Source organism: Coenobita brevimanus, chromosome 68 (assembly GCF_032717465.1).
Source record: "Coenobita brevimanus isolate Jiangsu-jjx chromosome 68, ASM3271746v2, whole genome shotgun sequence".
Lineage (NCBI taxonomy): Eukaryota > Metazoa > Arthropoda > Malacostraca > Decapoda > Coenobitidae > Coenobita > Coenobita brevimanus.
Genome location: NC_137021.1, coordinates 1,286,128 through 1,307,500, shown reverse-complemented (window position 1 = coordinate 1,307,500; position 21,373 = coordinate 1,286,128). Strand labels below are relative to the sequence as shown.

The 21,373-nt window shown below is 43.1% G+C and overlaps 1 protein-coding gene across 1 annotated transcript in view; it reads right to left on the bottom strand.

Moving 5' to 3' along the window:
* The window catches only part of LOC145405784 (roundabout homolog 2-like), a 288,900-nt gene that overhangs the window by 92,275 nt on the left and 175,252 nt on the right, over positions 1-21,373 (bottom strand). Inside the window, exons 4-5 of the mRNA XM_080277020.1 lie at positions 17,456-17,603; positions 6,345-6,475 (exon numbers count right to left, since the gene is read on the bottom strand). Of these exons, the coding sequence (XP_080133146.1) occupies positions 6,345-6,475; positions 17,456-17,603 (279 nt within the window). The remainder of the gene's footprint in view (positions 1-6,344; positions 6,476-17,455; positions 17,604-21,373) is intronic.

Below are 21,373 nucleotides of genomic sequence, written 5' to 3'. Positions count from 1 at the left end.
AAATATTATAGATGGCGAAATATTCTGGTATTCTGGAGTTATTAGCCTCTTTGCTTTTAATTCTAGTTGGAGGGGGATGCCTTCACGTGGCGGCTTCGATATTACCGGTCGGGTCCACTGCCTGGCTATACAAACATCCCTCAACTCCCTCCCTATCCCCCTGCATGACGATGAGGGACTGCAAGAGGAGGGCAACTTCAGCCTTCCGTCCACTGGGTTCACGTCCAGATGAGGCCTGGGGTGGCAACTACTACTACAACTAAAGTAATAATAATAATAATAATAATAATAATAATAATAATAATGCATCTATTCTCGGTTTGCAAGGACCACCAAGCTAAATAAACAAAAGAATAAAATACCCAATTGGACTGACAGCACTAATAACAGAAGGAAAAAAAAAAGTCACTGAACTGGAAGGATTATTGCATTGGGCAGGGCCAGCAGAATTAGTGATGGACAAAAAAAAAAAAAGAAAAAAAAAAGAAAGCAAAATTTTCAGGCGTCCCGAAATGTCCTGGCTTTGACACACAATATTTTGGATTATTGGAAAGGCGGTGTATTTTGAACTATTTTGAAATAGAGAGGCGTACTGATGTAGAAAATGAGAGACTGGCTAGGAGAGTGTATGTGTGGCTGAGGTGGACGTGGAGACCGAGGATGAGGGGATGGGGTGAAGATGTATATGAGAGAGGAAGTCTGTGTGTGGAGAGAGGGCAGTATGATGGACGAGGGCACAGTGGACTGCAGGCTGATTTTGTCTCCCTTGCACCGCCCCCCCACCATTCACCTTTCGGGGGATAGGGAGGGAGGTGAGGGACGTCTGTACTGCTGCCATGGCAACACCTGGATAGTAAAGAAGGAAGGTTTTATCTGCCCCACCAAGTTCGAACGAAATGTCTCTTCAGAGCTGAGAGAGAGAGAGAGAGAGAGAGAGAGAGAGAGAGAGAGAGACAGAGAGAGAGAGACAGAGAGACAGAGAGTCGCCCGGAAACAACAAGAATAAAGAAAAGTCACAGGAGAGCAGTTATTAAATTATATGGACAAAAAAAAAAAAAACTTTATTTTTTTTTTATTTCTGGACGCGGTGCTGGAGGGAAATGAAGCAGTTCGGATTCCGGGAGCATTAATTCGTTTTAAATCAGCGAAGCATTGACAGATTCCGAATTTCTGAGGCATTTATCGCATTTTAAATTATTGACGCTCTGACATATTTCGATTTCTGAGGGCAGTATGGCATTAAAAACTCTATATGCGCTGACCTATTCTGAAAATCTGAAACATAAAGGTATTCTGAATTACTGAAGCTCCGCCATAGTTCGAATCTCTATGACATTATTTCATTTTCGAGTATCGAGGCAAAGACACATTTCGAACCCTCAGATTTTTTTTTTTTTTTTACCACGTTCAAGATCGTCAGGCCATTAATTTATTCCATATTACTGATGCGTTACGGCTTTTAACGTTATTGGAGCTTTGGTATATTACGAATCACTGAAGCATTTATCAGTTCCAAACCATTAAACATCGGTGCATTCAAAATTAATATCAATTGGAAAATCTACGCTATCGAGGCAATGACCTATTCCGTATTACTTACAACTTCTGAACTACTGATTCTGAATTATAAGGCCTGACTTTATTCCAGATTACTGAAGCTCTCACCCTATACGAATGAGCAGCATCAGTACCTCTCAATAAATTATGAGGATTTTTAAAGTATATATTCTGAGTAACTAAAGTCTTTGGGATTATCAGTATGCACATTCCGGATTACAGAGGGCACTGGCTTTGTCCGAAATATAGATATATTGGTCTATTCCGGCTTGTTGAGGTTTTAATATCACACCAGTCATCATGATCAATGCATTCTGGGATTACCAGCATAAATATTCCGGATTACAGAGGGTTATTCCGGAAAATTGATGCACTGGCCTATTCCGAATGATTGAAGTTTAGAGTATCACACCAACCATCACCACCAGCAATGCGTTCCGGATAACGGGAACAATGACCTTCCGGAATAACGATAGCATTCCTCACTATACGACGGGGAAGCCTGCCATATTCCGGATAACAGGAACACCGACATACCGGAATAACGATGGCTTTCCTCATTATCCGATGGGGGAGGCTACCATATTCCGGATTATCGAGGTAGAGGCCGGTTTCCATTTTCCATTTAGAATTATATCTCATTTAGGCGTGTGGGTTATGATGATGGCGGTGCCTTTTTTTTGGACTTTATTAGTGACCTATTTCGGTTTTATGGTGATTAAAAAACCGGGGTGTTCTGGTTAAATGAGAGAGACAGAGAGAGACAGAGACAGAGACAGAGAGAGCAGAGACAGAGACAGAAATTAAGTAAGAGGTAGGATTAAGATAGGGATATTTTGGCAGACAGACAGACAGATAGATAGATAGATAGACAGACACAGACAGACGTACAGACAAAGACAGACATACAGACAGTAAGAGAGATCACGATAGATAACAGGTGGATAGATATTTAGACACAGACAGACTGACAGGCAGGAAGACAGGCAGCCGGAGACGAAGAGAATGACGTATATATATATATTAATGCTGAAAATGGAAAATAATCTCTTTACTGGATGATATAATTACAAATCCCTAATAAGTCCGTGATAAGCATGTGTTAAGTATTCATGATAACATCCGACTGACGACGACAAGATAAAATTATGAGACGAGCAAGTTATGAATAAATTGCAAAGGTTATAATGCTAAGGGAGAGTATTATGTTGAGGATACTGAATTAATTGAGGGAGTTTCGGGAATTATTAATCCTTCAGAACGGTGGCTACTTTTATTTATTTATTTTTTTTACTACCTCGATTCGATTTTTCTTTAATTTAGAATAGATTTTTCTTGAGTAGTGACATGGTTATAGAAGATGTAGCTAAATTTTCTTTCTCCCATAAATTATCTACTCTCTCTCTCTCTCTCTCTGAACCACCCAGGAATTAGTCCAAAGCAGAAAAATGGCCAAACTCTAAGAGGATTGGCTCGTTCCTTAATGAATACTCAGGTGTTCCGTTATATCGAACATTTACGGAAAATCCAGATAACGAATATTAACGTATAGCGAATAATTGAAGAGGACGTGTGAAAAATTCGCTCCGAAGTGCATTTTGGAAAAGAGCCACGAGGGAAGGAAAAATAGGATTAGGTCTGAGTAGGGATTTTCTGGGAAGAGTAGAGCGTTTCTGTGCTTTGGTGTGTGTGTGTGTGTGTGTGTGTGTGTGCGCGTGTCTCTCTCTCTCTCTCTCTCTCTCTCTCTCTCATAACTATCACCACCGTCCAGCAGCGAGAGAATTAGTCCGAATCTCTAGAAATTAAAAATCCGGGTGGAACGAAGGGAATTGTCAGGGATCCGGGTCGAGATTAAAACGCTGGAATTATTTTGTGTTACTTATAAGGCAATTAGCTGTTTATAAAGGTTTTTAGGGGGATGGGGGTAGTGAGGAGTAAGGAGGGGGGAAATGGGGAGAGGGAGGGAGGGAGGGAGGGAGGGAGGGAGGGAGGGAGGGAGAGAGAGAGAGAGAGAGAGAGAGAGAAACAAAATGATTAAGAAAAAGGACGGAGACAGCGACAGGCAAACAAATAGGAAGAGAGACTATATCCTATTTTCTAATTCTCTCTCTCTCTCTCTCTCTCTCTCTCTTTCTCTCTCTCTCTCTCTCTCTCTCTCTCTCTCTTTCTCTCTCTCTCTCTCTCTCTCAGGGGGTACATCGAACAGTAAAACCAGGCGAGATGATCGAGGGGAGGGGAAGCTAAGGGAAGAGGGGAAGGAAGTGGGGGGAACTGAGGAATGAGGCGAAGGTAAGTCACGAGGAGGGGAGGAGGGAGGGGGCGATGAGGGAGGAAGGAAGGGGAGGGACGCAGAAGGAAGGGAGTGAGGAGGGAGAGATAGGGGTTGAAAGTAGACGAATTAGAGGAAGGTTAAGAGAGAGAAGGGAGGAAGATTAGCAGGGGGCTGGAGGAGGGGAGGTGGTTGGAGGAAGGGGCAAGGGGAAGAGGGAGGGATGGAGAGAGAAGGAGGGGGAGAGAAAGAGGGGATGATACTATGAAGGTGTGAGCAGTAAGGGACGTACAGGAGAAGGGGAGGGGGGGGTAAGAAGTGGGAGGAAGGGGGGAGGGGGAAAATACATGAGCGGGAGGGGGAGGGACAGAGGGGGTAGGGGTATTTCCAGGTGAGAGGAGAGGGGGGGGGGAGGCACGCAATACGAAATGCGCGGGCGAGAGTTGCGATATTACCCGGCAGGTGAATAATACTTTCCGCTCTAATTACGATCTTACCCGATAGCCAGAGTCCGGCGCCCCGGGATTTTTTATGCATAATTTCCTGACGTTTTAAGTTTCAATGGGGCTTATCCTCTACCATAAACTTTTTTTTCTTTTTTTTTTCGGGCCTCTGACTCCATGGATTAATTCCCTTATATCAGGGCGGAATTTACGTGATGGTAGGTTGAATGAAAGATCCGGGTGTCCAGAATATTGAGGCTGCCTTTACTAAAATTAATAAAATAGATAAAATCAGGTCAGGTTAATCTCGAGAGGACATAAAGGTGTGCTCGAAGAGGTGGATGACTTACGTTCTTAAGCCTTTCATTCTAATTACGTATTTATACATTTTAAACTCATTCTGTTTCCAAGCATGTTTATTCACTATTCGTGGGATGAATAAAATAACTTGGCTGCAGCAGAAAGAAAAACAGAGAGAAAGAAAGAAAGAACGAATGAGTGAATGACTGAATGAATGAAAGAAAGAAAGAATGAATGAATGAAAGGAAGAAAGAATGAATGAATGCATGAAAGAATGAATGAATGAATGAACGAACTAATGAAAGAAAGAATAAATGAATAAAAGAAAGAATGGATGAATGAATGAATGAATGAAATGAAAGAAAAAGTCCTCGTCCTGAATGGGTTAAGATGAAATATAATCTAGCATCGCCTGAACATAACATCACGTCCGTGGAGGTCAAACAAAAAGTTATTGACATTTATTTTTAACCCCCTGAGTGAAAGAACATCACTGAAAAAAAAAATCACCCCCTGTTAAACGGAATAAAACACTCAGGTGTATCCAAATCAGGTGAGGGGTGTTAAAAAAAAGTGTAAATGCGTAAAATTTGGGTGTAAAATGTGTGTATCGCCTCATTGCCACCGTAAAAATCGCCCTCACGTCGCTTTACTCAGGCCTAATTATCTTTTACTTTTAGATAATGGCCGCTATTAATCTTTTTTTACTTCTAGCTGATGTTTTATTCGGCCCATTACCTCCCTCCCTCTCTCTCTCTCTCTCTCTCTCTCTCTCTCTCTCTCTCTCTCTCTCCCTCTCTCTCTCTAATTAGGCCAGTTTTCAGCCTCTGCCTCTTTATTACCAAGCCTGGAACTCATTACTCTTTCAGAAATGAGAATAGACGGTTAATAATATCCAGTAATGTCTTTATTATATTCCTAATTCCCTGCTTTGCTATTTTCCTCCTTTATTTCCTTCCTCATTGCCTTCTTTTCTCCTTTATTTTTTCTTTCCTATTTACCTCCTTCCCTCCTCCTTCAGTGTACCTTTCTCCTAGTCCTCCCCACTGTCAATTCAATCATATCTCAAATCCCAATCTTCCCCAGTCGCTCCCCAATCCCCATCTGGTAGCTCCCCCATCCCTCTTCCTCCCTTTACCCACTCCCCATTCGCTCACTCCCCTCTCCCTCCTCCCCATCCTCCCCACCTAACTAGTACTCCCCATCACTAACCTCGGATCACAAGCATACCAAGATCTTTTATATTTCTATAATTATTTTCTTTTTCCCATGATGGTAGACTCAACACACACACATGCATGATTTCCTCCCCACTTCCAGTTCCTTCCTCCCCATGTCAGCTCCCCGTCTCTCCATACCTCCCCACACTTCCCCACTCCCCTGGTCCTCGTGATCATTTACTACTACTCCCCACGACCTACCTGGTACTGCTAATATGGCGGGGTCTTATATCTTAATGCCCACCTTGTTACACGCCAAAGACAAATAAAAACACACACCCACAGACTCTCCTTCCTCCCCATACCTCCCCATCTTCCCCGCTCCTGCCAAGTCTTCCCACACCTCCCTACGCATTTAGTACTCCCCATTACGTACCTAGTATGCCCTATGACCTACCTAGTACCGCTTACATGGCCGGGTCTGATGAATAGTGTACCACTCACATTAGACACCACACAAACACACAAGACTCCTCCCCACACCCAATCCCCGCCTTCTCTAACCTTCCCCATCCTCCCCAGCCTCCCCGCCTACTAGTACTCTCCGCCACCTACCTAGTACCGCTAATATGGCCGGGTCTGACGTCCTGGTACCCATCATGTTCGAGGCGACACACACGTAGCGACCCTCGTCCGTCTGTAGCGTCTCCGTGAATACCAGGCGACCCCCAGCATCCACGTACACCCTGCCCATAGAGAAGGAAAAGGAAATTAGTAAATCATCATCATCATCTTCATCATCATCGCCATCATCGTCATCATCATCATCATCATCATCATCATCAACAGGCCAGTGAGACGCCATTAAGAAGAAAACCTTAAGCAAAAAAAAAAAGAAAATATTAACAGAAGTGGCACTCCGAGTACATTTTGGAGGAGGAGGGGAAGGAGAGAGTGAACGAGGACAAAAAGGTACACTCGCGAGAGAAAATTTACCTCTCTCACTCTCTCTCTCTCTCTCAAGCACCTCACCTGCATGCTATTTATAGTGTTTTAATATCAGCTTAGTTTGCCTTAGTAACACACAAGAGGATGCTGAGGTGTGATGTGCAGAATAAATAGCTAAGGAAAAGGTGCAACGACACTCCCAAAGCCTCTTAGAATTCGACACGTAATTTCATGAAGCAGGGAAAAACGTCTGCTAAACCCACACCAGCAGACAGGGCCGTCCATTCTCTCTCTCTCTCCTTATCAAGTCCCAAGTTCCCTCCTGATTCTCTCTCCCCTTCCTCCTCGCTCCTAAATTTTCTCCCCCTCCCTCTAAATCCTCTCCCCCTCCTCTCCTCCCCTTGCCTTCCCTTATCCCCTCCCCAATGCCCTCTAAACTCTCTCTCCCCCTCCCCCTCCCCCTCCCCTCCAACCTCCTTTCTCTCCCTGCCTCAGTCACCTCTTCAATCCCTTCCGCCCTCCTTTCCCCCCTCCCCATCCCCCACTAAATTCTCCCTCCCTCCCCATCCTCCCTAAATTCTCTCCCCTCTCCCCATACCCTTAAATTATCTCCCCCTTCTCCCTCCCTCCCAGCCATGCGATTCCCCCAACGAGGCCTAAGCACCCGATTAAGAGCTGTTACCTCCACCTCGTCAAATCTACGGTCTCAACACGCCAATTTTCACTTCACCTCACCTGTCTGATCACCCGCTAGTTTGAGCTTTTTTGTAGCGTCTAATGCTGTTTTTTTTTTTTTTTTAGCGTGGGGGTGGTGTGTGTAGGTGTGGCTGGGTGTAGGTGGGTGTGTGGTGGGGGGGTAGGTGTGCATGTGTGGGTGCGGGGGTAGGGGAGTGTGGGATGTATGTGTCTGGGGGGGTGTGGGACAGGGTGAAACATGGGTGGAGGAAGGTGATTGTGTGTGTGTGTGTGTGTGTGTGTGTGTGTGTGTGTGTGTGTGTGTGTTTTACTCCAATCACATACACGTAAACAACATACAGATACACACTGATACAGCACAAGATACTAACACACACGCACATTCGCAACTCGCCGCACACACACACACACACACACACACACACACACACACACACACACACACACACACACACAGAAATCCATTACACGCCATCCTAACACGAACGAAATAATCACAACACACCCACAAAGGTACCAAAAGTGACCAGATGACTAGCCCTTTTCGTGTCTTACATTCTTACCCACTGAACAATCCATTCTGACACGGGTTGAAAGTGCACGTTGCAGTAATGATCAATGTGGGATTCATCGTGGTTAGGGGGAACGATGCTAAATGATCTCTGTTCAAACCCGAAATAGCTTGTGTGGAGTTTTGTCAGGGGGTTTTCAATGATGTGTGTTATGTTTATATATCTCTGTTTTTATCTACTGGTCTGTATGTCTGACTGTTTGTTTGCATGTTTATTTGTGTAACTGCCTCTCCCCCCCCCCATCTCTCTCTCTGTCTCTCTCTCTCTGTCTCTCTCTCATTCCTCATATCTCCCTCCTTCTTACCACTCCCTTTCCCCTCTTCTTCCCTCTTCCTTTTGCCTCTCCCCCTTTCCCTTCCCTCACTTCCCCTTCCTTCCTACCCCAGCCCTTTTCCCCTCCCTTTTCCTCCCTCTCCCTCCTTTTCCTCTCCCCCACTCCTCACCCACAAGCCCCCCCCACCTCCTCCACCACACCTATGAAGTTTGTTGACACTTGGGATCAGCTGGTGCGCACGTGGTCTTTTGTCAGTCAGGTGATCTTTGTTTACACTCGCACCCTCCAGATTGTTTATTTGTTTAGCCACGCTGTTTACCGACCTGCATCATGGAAACGCTTGCTCCCCCCCCTCCCCTTCCCTCCCTATTCCGTCTATCTGGCCGGGGTGGATGATACTGGTGAAGTGGAGTGGAGAGATGGGTGGATGAGTGGAGTATGCATGATGTAGGTGGGAAAATGGGTGAACAAATGGAGTATGTACGTGGAATGGTTGGAAAAAAATTAGAAATATATGTGGATGAGGTGGGAAGGATGAGTAACTTACACACGTGCACTGGTTTGATGCGATATGTGGAAGGGTGGAATAAATATTTCATGTGGAATAGACGACAATGTATGAGGATTCTTTGTACAACCCATTACCGGCAGCGGCGTTGGTTAATTAGATAGACAGATAGATAGATAGATAGATAGACAGATAGATAGATAGATAGATAGAGACACAGAGGGGGGGAGGGAGGGAGAGAGCAGTGGAAGAAAGCAAGGAAATAGGAGTAAATGGTAATAAAAAACACAGCAATTACCTTTAACGGAAGACAAGAAAGAGTTGAGAGTCAAGTGAGATAAAAAAAACACAAGAATAAAGAGAAAATAAAAATCGAAGAAGAGACTAGGAGAATTGCAACGGAAAATGAGAAGGAAAAACATGTAAAGGAAAAAGCACTGATAAAAGACACAAAGAAAAGGCAGAAAGGCTGGAAGAAAATAGATAGCAGAAACACACACACACACACACACACACACACACACACACACACACACACACACACACACACACACACACACTTGGAACACCAGGAAGACGAAACAAAAGACGCTCAGTAAAAATCAAAGTTGCTGAGTAAAAGTTATATTAGAGATCCGGGAAAGACGATTTTAAAAACTGATATACTGCCTGTCCCATGATTATTATTATTATTATTATTATTATCATTATTATTATTATTACTCGTTCTACTACTACCCTTACTACTATTATTATTACTACTACTACTCTTACTACTATTACTGCTACTAAAAGGCTGGCCAATTTCGCCCATAACGTCATCAGTAAACGTAGCTCCGATGCGGCTGAGATTTGGACTTAGGTTAAAATTATCCCTACAAATAGTTTCTTAAGTTTTTCAAAAACTTCACGGGACGTCTTGAAGAAAAAATGGAGAAAAAAAATAAGTATGGGAAGATGAGAAAGATGAGGATTAAAGAAACAGGAAGAAAAATGTCACTCTTACCCTTCGTGTTATCCAGGAATGATGAAATAAAGACGACTGTGATAAAGAAAGGATAAAGAAGAGTAAAGAAAGTGAGGAGAGAAAGATGAAACGTGAAACAGAAAATAATATATGAAACAGTAATGCATGTCCTTCAGGAGACTTAAATCTAATAAAGACAAGCAGGGAAAAGAGGGAATAAATATGGGATGGAAGAAAATAAAACCGTCTTGAATGAGAAAAAGAAAGAGGGAAGGGCGGATAAAGAAGACACAGAGGAAGGAGGAAGAAAGGACTAAGCGGTAAAGAAAGCAGACAAAGAGGAATACAAGAAGGTGAAGAGAGGAAGAGGAAGAAAAGGAGGAAGAGGGAAAAATAGAAAGAAAGACAGGGAGAGAGAGAGAGAAGCGCTTGCCTACCCACACCAAATTCCTATGCATTTTCCTCTTATCCATTTTCCTTCGCCCTCCCTTTTTTCTCTCGCTTTTTTCTCTCCCTTTTTTCTCTCGCTTTTTTCTCTCCCTTTTTTTCCTACTCATTTTCATTTAGCTTTACGATCTCCCTCCCTTTTTCTCCTCCCTCGCCTCCCAATTTTATCTCTCTCAGTTTTTCCTTCCCCTTTCCTCTCAGGTTTTTGGCCTGTTTCTTTCTCGCTCTCTCTGTCTTGCTTCCTCGTCTCTCTCTCTCTCTCTCTCATGTATCTCATCATTCTCCTTCACTCCATTGATCTCCCCCCTCCCATTCTCATCTCTCTAGTTTACATGTATCTTGACTCTCTCTCTCTCTCTCTCTCTCTCTCTCTCTCTCTCCCTCTCTCAACTTTTCCCCTCTCTTTCCCTCACACTCATTTACCATTCTCCCCTCCTTCTCCCTCATAAACATCTAAATCACCTTACTTCATTTTCAACCTACACCTTATACCTCCACTCTCTCTCTCTCTCTCTCTCTCTCTCTCTCTCTCTCCGACTAGCTCACTCATTCAATCTCACTTGCACTCTTTTGCATCCTGTAACTAAATGTCTCATTCCATTACTCTTACTCTTAAACTAACTTTCCCGTCCTCTTTCTCACTTCCTACTCTCTCTCTCTCTCTCTCTCTCTCTCTCTCTCTCCACCTCCTGTCCTACTCCTTTAAGTCTCAATAACCCTTTCTCTCCTTCCTCCAGCACCCTCTTCTGCCTCGTCATTTCCTTCCTCCCTTTTCATTTTCCCGTCCTTCCTCTCTCTCTCTCTCTCTCTCTCTCTCTCTCTCTCTCTCTCTCTCTCTCTCTCTCTCTCTCTCTCTTCAGCAGAATATATTACGATGATGTCCCGGATATTTGAAAGGAAGTCTTTCCAAAGCAGGTGTTTGACCCCAAGCCTCTGTAACGTGTGTGTGTGTGTGTGTGTGTGTGTGTGTGTGTGTGTGTGTGTGTGTGTGTGTGTGTGTGTGTGAGAGAGAGAGAATATAAACAGATACATACAGATTAAACAGACAGACATAAAATATAGACTGATAGATGCAAAGAGACAGACATAGAGAGACAGAGCCATCCAGACAGCCAGACAGACAGACACAGCTTATCGCCTACTCACACTGATAACACTTAATCACACTTCCTCTTAGTGTGTCCAGCTATCCATGACCCACAGGTAAACACAGGTAAAGCCCCCTTAATAACAGGTCAGAGGTCAGTGTGATTTTATGTCCAGTGATTTATGTTTTTGTCGAGAGTTATTTATACCTTTACAAACTGATATATTTTGCTCTCTTATTGCTCTTTTTCTAACTCTTTTTGGGACTTTTTTTTTTGCTCTTTTTTGGTCTTTTATTGCTCTTACTGATATTTTTCCCCCTCTATCGGTGTTTTATCTCTCTTTTCTGCTCTTGTACTGATGTTTTTGCTCTTTCATTGCTCTTTTTGCCTATATATCGCTCTTTTTGCTATTTCATTTCTCTTTTTTCGCTCTTATATTGCTGTTTTTGCTCTTTCATTGCTCTTTTTGCTTATATATCGCAATTTTTTTTACTCTTTATTGCTCTTTTTGCTCTTTTATTGCTGTTTTTTCTCTTTCGTTGCTCTTTTTTGCTCATATATCGCAGTTATTTACTCTTTATTGCTTTTTTTCTCTTTTATTGTCCTTTTTGCTCATATGTTTAGGCTCTTTTTTTGCCCTTTTTGCTCTTCTTGCTCTTGCATTGCTCTTTTTGCCTTTTTTTTTCCCCTTTATTTCCTCTCTTTTTGGCTCTGTTCTCGCTCATACATACATTACTATTTATTTTCTTCAACAGGCAATATGTGTCTTTCAATTGGCATTTTAATATATGACTTTTTTTCCTAACCTGTAATTTTTCCCCAACAAATGAAAATCTGGTGTTCATTCTGACAGACATTTATTTATTTTTTAGTGACGGTATTATACATTTTTTTCGATTTTGAGTTTTTTTTGACAGAGGATGATTAATTTATGATATATAGTATTTACAATTTTTTTCTCGTAAGTATTGTTCATGGGATTTATATCTGTATATTCCCTTTTTTTTCCTATATTCTTTTTTTTCGTTTTTTTTAGAATGGTGAGAAAGATTAAGATCAGTCCATCAGTATATCAACAGTGGGTGGGTAGTGTGTGTGGGAGGATATATGCGGATGGATAGATAGATAGATAGACAGATAGATAGATAGATAGACATGAAGAAAGCCACAATATTTTTCTGCTTTCCTCCACCTCCTCCTTTTCCTTCATCCTCTCCCATTCCATTACTCTTATCCCTTATTTTTTTTTTTTTTTTGCTTTCATGGTGGGTTTTTCATCCTTTTCTCTTATTTCCTTGATTTTCTCTCCTTTTTTTTTTTCATTTTCTTTCACTCTTGTTTTCTTTCATTCCTTCTTCTTTCTCTTATTTTTTTTTCCACGCTATCGCATTAATTTTCTCAAACCTTTAATCCGCTGTCTCTATTTTTAGTTCCTCTCTCTACTCGTCTTTACTTACGAAATATCTCTTCCTTTTTTCGTTTTCCATGGACTAGTTTTTCTCTTGTTTCTTCGTCCTTCAATTTGGCTTATAGTATTTCCTTCACTTTTACGTTTCCTTCATTGCCCTTCACTTCTCGTTCCTTCAGACTTCTTAGGTTTATATCCGTGTCTGTGTTCCTCTCTCTCTCTCTCTCTCTTACTCAAAGCTCAATTTAACCCTTCCTCACCCTCCTATTTCCAAACCCCCTCACTCACTCCTTTCCCATTCCTCCCATCCTTCTCTCCGCTCCCCTCAGGCCACCACTCCACACACCCCCTCTCCCACACCCTACCCCATCCCTCCCCCTCTCTCCCCTCCCCCCAAGACCACCACTCCACGTCCTCCTCCTCCTCCACCACCGGAATCCATGCTGATGCGGTCACTGATAGAAGTAAAAATATGGTTGACTGAGAGAAAGACGGGAGAAGGCTGGTGAAAAGAGTGTGTGGAAAGATGAGGGATTAAAATGAGAGAGAGAGAGAGAGAGAGAGAGAGGAAATCTTTGTGTGTGTGTGTGTGTGTGTGTGTGTGTGTGTGTGTGTGTGTGTGTGTGTGTGTACTAAGGATGGAATTCAACGTACTATCCTTCGCCTACGGGGACACAGACGCACAGCTCACGGGTTCGAACATTAGAGTTCCCTTCCAAATAAGTTTTAATGGATTATGTCACCCTGGGCAGTAAAGGGTGAAGGCAGGGTGACTCTCTCTCTCTCTCTCTCTCTCTCTCACACACACACACACACACACACAAAATAAAACCGAAAACGCGAAAAAAAACTAACAAACGAAAAAGGTCTCGAAAAAATCACATAGAAAATTGGGAGTGCTAAAAGATGCATCGAGAAAAACCTGTGTACCTGAACGAAAAAAAAATAATAATGCAAAAATAAAATAAAAGATGTTTCGCTCTCTCGTATGCTCGGTACTGAAAATGAAGAACCGAAGACGAAATGGGCGGGAATGGGGAGTACACCCTGTTAAACGCTACTCATTAATATTTTGGCGCATTATCTTTATTTCTTTACTAAATTTTTCAGTTCGTGTATTTATTTTGACTCTTTGTTTTATTATTTTTCTTTTCTTTCCCTCTCGCCCTCTTTATTTCTGTCTACTTACCTGTTTACCTTCTTGCAGTTTCCGTTTTCTTTTTTTTTCATTCTGTTGATTTTCCAGTTTAGCTCAGTTCTTTCTTTTCTCTTTCGTTTAATTTCCAGTTTTTTTTTTTTTCCAGGACACCCATTTCTTTGTTTTCCAGCTTTCCTTTTCTTTTTGTTCAATTCTGTTTTCTAGTTCACTTCTCCTTTTTTCCTATAGATTTTTGTTTTGTTTTACTTTTTACTTATATTTGCCTTTTCATGTCTTCCAAATCGTCTTAATTTCTATGCATAGTTTTTAATTTAACTTGTGCGTTTTCCAACCTATGTTATTTTTTTTCTAGTTCGTCTCGCAGATTAATTCCATTTTTTCACTTCACCATAGATATATATTTCCAATCTTCCTTACGGGATTACGGCGTCTGGCTGTAGATAGATAAATAAACAGATAGATAGATCTTTCTTTGATTTTTAATTTTCTATAATTTTTTTTTTTTTGGTTCGCCATATATATTTCCACTCTCATTTTAATTTCCAAGTTCATATTCTTTCTTCCTCTTTTTTTTTTTTTTGCTATTCTCAGATTTCACCTTCTTCTACGTCCACACTCAAAAACTACATCACTTTCAAACCTCGTGTTGTTAAGAATATTCCCCCTTTTGACACAGGCTGTAAAGGGTTAAGTGGGGTTGTTTTAAGCTGCCTGGCTGTACGTGGTTTAGCAGGGATGAAAAACTTTTGTGGCCTTTCTCTTTCATGTATCTCGAGCCTACATGCATTTTTTTTTTTATCTAGGGAAAAAGAATTGGGGCGATGATGATGATGATGATAATACGAAGACAAGGCTGACGACAATTGTTATCATCATCATCATTATGAAGATGATGATGATGATGATGATGATGATGATGGTGATGATGATGATGACGATGAGAGTAAAGAAAAAACTGACAATGGTAATGGCTATGATGATGATTATTGATGATGATGCTGATGACGAATATGACTCCAGACCCCATCTCACGCTTTCTCTCATTAATTCACCTTCACATTTACCCACTATCTCACCATCTTACTATCTCCTCTACCCCCATACACAAACTTCCCTTCCATTATTAACTTAGGCAGCACTTTCGGCTTTTACACTCAAACTTTCTCTCATAAGCCACTCTCCTTTACCCTTCTTTTACCTCTCTCTCTCTCTCTCTCTCTCTCTCTCTCTCTCTCTCTCTCTTTCTCTCTCTCTCTCTCTCTCTCTCACACACACACACACAATCCCACAGCATCCCTCACTCCACACACACACTCCCTGCACTACTCCACTCCCCTCCAAAGTTCCGTTCTAATTTAAACTTACTCAACCTTAATTGCACACCATCATGTTTTACAAGTTCCCTTACCTCCGGGCTCTCTCTCTCTCTCTCTCTCTCTCTCTCTTTCTCTCCATTTATCTATCTCCTCCAAACCTCGTCACTTCTGTTTATTATTGAGAGTAAGGCTAACTTTACCACAGTAGAGAGAGAGAGAGAGAGAGAGAGAGAGAGAGAGAGAGAGAGAGCAGGTGTGGGGTTAAAGAGAGTGCATGTTAGCAAAAGAGGATAAGGGTGTGGTTGGTGCGAGGAGAGGAGGTCAGAGGAAATGAGTTATTAGAGAGAGAGAGAGAGAGAGAGAGAGAGAGAGAAGCAGGGAAAGAAAAAAGTGAGAGAAAAAGTGCAATACAAGGAACAACATCAACGCAAACCAACTCATCTACCCCAAAAATCTGATAAAATAAAATCTACCCCCCAAAAAATCTACCCAATTCTACCTTATCCATTCTTTTGACTCTCCTCTCCTAGTCGATATCAAAGTAATTCTTTTGTGACCTCGGGGATGCAATTATTGAAGAAAATGGAAGCGTCTATCTCTTTAAGCGGCGAGGGGGGACTTGGGTAAAAGATCACACACGCACACACACACACACACACACACACACACACACACACACACACACACACATATTCCCATTCTCTCCTCTCTCTCTCTCTCGTCATCCCCCTGGGCACCTCACCATCAGCCGGAAAATAGACTCGTGGGGAAGAGGCAAATGGGGAGGGAGAGAGGGAGATGGGGAAGGGGATGGGGAAGGTGAAGAAGGGAGAGGGAAAGGGAGAGGGGGAGGGGAGGGGAAGGGAAGGGAGCGGAAGGACGAGGGGAAGGAAAGGAAGGGAAACGGAGAAAAAGGGAGAGAAGTAGAGGGGGGAAAGAAATGGAGTGGGGAAGATGGAAGGAAGTGGTAGAAAGGTGAGAGGTTTGGTGAGGTGAGAGGAAAGGGGTGAGGAGGAAGTGGGAGGAGTAGGGAAGCGACGAGAAAACGAAGGAAATGCAATGGAAGGGAAGGAAAAGGAAAGGGGTGGAAAGGAAGGGGAAGATACGAAAGAAGGGAGGGAAGAGGAAGACAGGAAAAGGAGGAAGGGGAGGAGATGCAAAGAAAGTGGAAACAGGAAGGATGGGAAGAGAAAGAAGTGAGGCAGAGAGAAGAGAAACACGAGAGGGGAGGCAAGAAGAGGAAGGAGAGGGAAGGGGAGTGAAGCCAGAGAGAAAGAAGGGGGGAAAGACGAAGAGGCAAGGAGAGATGAGGCAGGGTGAAGCAGGGAGAGGCAGAGGTGAGGCAGGGTGAGGCAGGGAGAGGCAGGGGTGGTAGTGCTGGTGGTGATATATGAGCAATTGGGCTTCTGTGTACCCGGATGCATTACGACTGCTGAACAACTCACTGGTCCTTCGTTCAACACACACCTTTACTACCACCTACACATCTTCACTTCACCCATCTGTATTGCCATCTACACGTCTTCATTTCACGGCCTTACTTCATTCATCATTCACCTTTACTACCAGTTACTACTTCTTACTTCACTACCTTACTTCATTCAAAATCCATCTTCATTACCATATACACATCTCTATTTCGCAAACTTTTCCATTCATTTATCTTTATTATAATCTAAATAATATCTTCACTTCGTTCACCAACCATTTTAATTGCTATCTAATCACATACACTTCATTCATCTTCTCTATCAGTCTATCTACCCATCTATCTATCTCCCTACCCACTTACCTGTGCACCTACCTACCTATCTACCAACCTACCTACCTACATACCTCTTCCTCCACTACTTCGAGTCTATTAAGTATTTCCTCTCTTTTATCAAACGTTTCCTCGTCTCTTTATTTTCCATTTTCTCTCACACATACCTAGAAATGCAATAGTCTCCCCTCCTGCACGTCCTCTCATTTTCTATGCCTTTTTCGTGTTTACTTTTCCGAGAGCTAAATCGTCTCTCTCTCTCTCTCTCTCTCTCTCTCTCTCTCTCTCTCTCTCTCTCTCTCTCGGCCTTTCATCTCCTTCCAGAATCACTCACTCTATTTCCCTTCATCACAAAAGCAAGCCAAAGGTTCGAATGCAAATACATCTCTCTCTCTCTCTCTCTCTCTCTCTCTCTCTCTCTCTCTCTCTCTCTATCTATCTATCTATCTATCTGTCTATCTATCTACCTATCTAAACACATTTTCATGTTCTATTTATTTCACTCATTACCAACTTCAATCCACCAGTCTACCCATCTCTCTATCTATTTAACTTTCTATCTACCTGTCCATCAACCTCACCTGTGGTCCGGAACGACGAGGTGTCCATCTTTCGTCCAAGACACTTCCGGTTCCGGGTGTCCTCTAGGCGGGGAGCACTCCAGGATGGCTCTCTCTCCACCCACCACCCTCACTTCCGTAGGAGAAACCCGGAAGTCTTCGCGTAGGACTGGAAAGAAAAAAGAGAGAGAGAGAGGAGTTAAACAGATGTAGAACTGGAGAGAGAGAGAGAGAGAGAGAGAGAGAGATTAGCCTGCACAGTTTTTCCCACCCACAAAACACTGAATATTTAAAAAAAGAAATTCAAGGTCCATTCATTTCTCTCTCTCTCTCTCTCTCTCCCCTTTCCCACAGTCCACCTCTAATACTCCCTCCTCGTCTTTCATCCTTCCCTTCTGATTCCCGTCCTCTCTCCCTTCCATATTCTCTCTCCCTCCCTCCCGGCTCCCAGTGGATTAAATCTCTCTCTCTCTCTCTCTCTCTCTCTCTCCACCGAATAACCTTTTCCTTTCTCCTCCATATCCTTACTTTCCTCCTCTCCCCTTCCTTCTCCTTCACTTTCCTCACGTTCTTTCCCCTCTCCCCTCCTCTTCCCTCCCCTTCCCTTCTCCTCTTCTCTCCCCTTCCCTTCTCCTTTCCTTTTTTTCCTTAAACATTTCCTTCCCCCCACCTCTTTTACCTCCCTCTCCCCTCAAACCTCAATCCTCCAAATCTTCTCTCCCTCTAACCTCTTTTTTTCCTCTCCCACCCCTTCCATTTCCCTCTCCCTTCTCCCCCCATCCTTCCCTCATCCCATTCCCTCTTCTCCCCTCCTCTCCCCTCCCTCATTCCTTAAAATTCCAATCTCTTCTCCTTCTCCCTCCTACTCCCCTTCTAATCTCCCTTCCCTCCCCTCCCCCTTCTTCCAATACTTCCTCCTCCCCTTCCTCTCCCCTCCCCTCCCCCTTTCCCTACAGAGAGCAAAGGGATCAAAGGAGAGAAACATTTATCAGAAAGAGGCAGAAAAATATTGCATCTTGGCCCCTCAAAGAAGGGGAGGAATTGAATCACAGAGGTGTGGGGAGGGTGTGGGAGAGGGGAGAGGGGAGATGGGGAGGTATGGGAGGGGAGGAGGGGAGGGAATGAAGGGAAAGGGAGAGTAGGCGGAGGGAAGAAGGGGAGAAATAAAAAGGAGGAGGAGGAGGAAGGATGGGGCCGAGTGAAATGGAAAAGAGAAGCAGATAGGGAGGGAAATGGGGGAGAGGAGAGAGGGGGAGAGGATGAAGAAGGGGGGGAGGAAACAAGGAGAGGAGAGGGAAGGAAGACAGTGAAGAGGAGAGATGGAGGAAAAAGGGAGATAAGGAGGGAGGGAGAGAAAGAGAGGAATAAAAATCACGGAGACACAGTATTCAATAACACCGTCTCTACTAGGCTCTCTCCAGTCCAAAACTTGTCAATAAGCTGTACAGGAAAATAGGGAGAAGCAACATAGAGGAGACGTAGAAAATCTGAGGGAATTTTATAGAAATGATAAGAAACAGAACTAAAAATAAAGCAATAAATTACATAGGGAATATTTAACTGATGATATAAAATGTACGAGAGAGAGAGAGAGAGCAAGGGATCCACAATGCAGTGATGCCTTTTCCCCGGAGAGAATGAGGTAGGGTAGCTGTGTGTGTGTGTGTGTGTGTGTGTGTGTGTGTGTATTTACCTATTTGTATTTACCTATTTGTAGTATACAGGAATTGAGCAATGCTCGTGTTGTCCTGTCTCCATATCCACATTTATCAAGTCTACCTTTACACACATGAATGTTTTCCTCATGCACCACCTCTTTGTCTAAGTCGTTCCAAATATTTAAGAATATACCTAATTGTGATATACACGGAATGTGCTATGCTCGTGGGTTTCCGTCGCTGTTTCTCAATAAGTCGAATTTAACTTTAAACTCGTTTATGTTTTTAGACTGGACGATCTCTTTGTCCAGGCTATTCCATACGTCTATACTTCTGTAAGGAAAGCTATATTTCTTGATATCCTTCAAACAGCTTGACTTTTTCAATTTCATTCCATGTCCTCTTGTTGCTCTCTTATCCCATACAAACAGATCTTCTTTGTCAATTTTATCTACTCCCACCATGGTCCTGAACACCGCAATCATGTCTCCCCTCTTTCTCCTTTCCTCTAACGAAGGCAAATCCAGTTTTTCCAGCCTCTCTCTGTATGACAGGTCTGTCAGACTGGGGACCATCTTGGTTGCTGTTCTTTGTATTCTCTCAATCTTGTTTATATCTTTCTTTTTGTGTGGGGACCACACTACCGCTGCATATTCTAACCTGGGGCGGATCATGGCCACTATCAATTTTTTCATCATTTCCTCATCCATATAATGAAATGCTACTCTTATGTTAGTCAAGAGCTTATAAGTCTCTCCAACTATCTTGTTAATGTGTGTGTGTGTGTGTGTGTGTGTGAGAAAGAGAAAGAGAGAGAGAGAGAGGGGGGGGAGAGAGGGGGGAGTCACACAGCAAAGAGAACATTACGCCATTGAAAAATAAAACACTAAAAAAATGAAAGAGACGAAGCAAAATGAGAAAAAGTAAGAAAAAGAGAGAGAAAAAGTGAAAATAAAGATAATCTCACAATTCTGGTTTTCAGGGGTCTGGCTTAATGATATTCTGAACTGCCATAGAAACTCAACCTCGTTTCTCTCGCTCACTTCCTCTCTTTATTTTCTCACTTTCTCACTTTTTGTCTCTCTCGATCTTTCTTTTAACTCTTACTTCCTTTCCCTGACTCAGATTTTCCTTCATTTCTCCTTCCTTCTCCTCCCCACCTCTCTCTCTCTCTCTCTCTCTCTCTCTCTCCCGCCTTCCTGGTCTTTCTTCTCCGCTCCTCCTCCACTTCCTCCCTCACTCCTCCTGCTTCCTCTCTCTCCATTTTTCACAATTTTCTCCCCCCCTTCACCCCCCCCCTCTCTCTCTCTCTCTACTTATACAGGTATATGAAGGAAGGAAGCAAGGTAAATACGAAGGGATGAAGGAATGAAAAAAGGTAATAAAGAGAGAGAAAGAATAGTGGAATAAAACACACACACACACACACACACACACACACACACACACACACACACACACACACACACACAGAAGAGCCGAGTTAAACAAAACCACACATGCTTTACGACCCCACCGAGATATGCAACCTTAATATTAAACTCAAAAAAACACCGTCCCCAGTCACAGAAGTAATATGACAAGGATAGCACAGCACAGGGGCCCCTCTCCCCGACCCCCTAGACCCTCCGAGGCATGGGGTGAATGAGGAAACAGCGATGGGGAGCTCCGTGCAAGACGTGATGGGGCTTGGGGAAATTTTATGGGAAGGACAGAAAGTGGAACCAAAAATGAAAACGATTGTGGAGTCAGGATGTGTGTGTGTGTGTGTGTGTGTGTGTGTGTGTGTGTGTGTGTGTGTGTGTGTGTGTGTGTGTGTGTGTGTGTGTGTGTGTGTGTGTGTGTGTGTGTGTGTGTGTGTGTGTGTGTGTGTGTGAGAGAGAGAGAGAGAGATAATAAGTGAGACTAATATAAAAGTCGGAACTTATAGATATTGGAAATCTCTCTCTCTCTCTCTCTCTCTCTCTCTCTCTCTCTCTCTCTCTCAAATTGACTTATAAATGCTCACGTCTCACTGCCCCTCTCCCCTACCTTATTATCTTCGCTATGGCCTCTTCCTTTATTTATCAAGCCTTTATTGATTTCTCTTTATTGAATTATCACCTTTCTCTCTCTCTCTCTCTCTCTCTCTCTCTCTCTCTCTCTCTCTCTCTCTCCATCTCCACCCTTTCCCTAAGCCACTACCTTCTCTCCAGTTCTCACTCTTCCCTCCACCTTTTCCCTCCACGTCTCCATCTTCTCTCCACCTCTTTCTCTCCACCCCTCCATCTAATCTCATCAA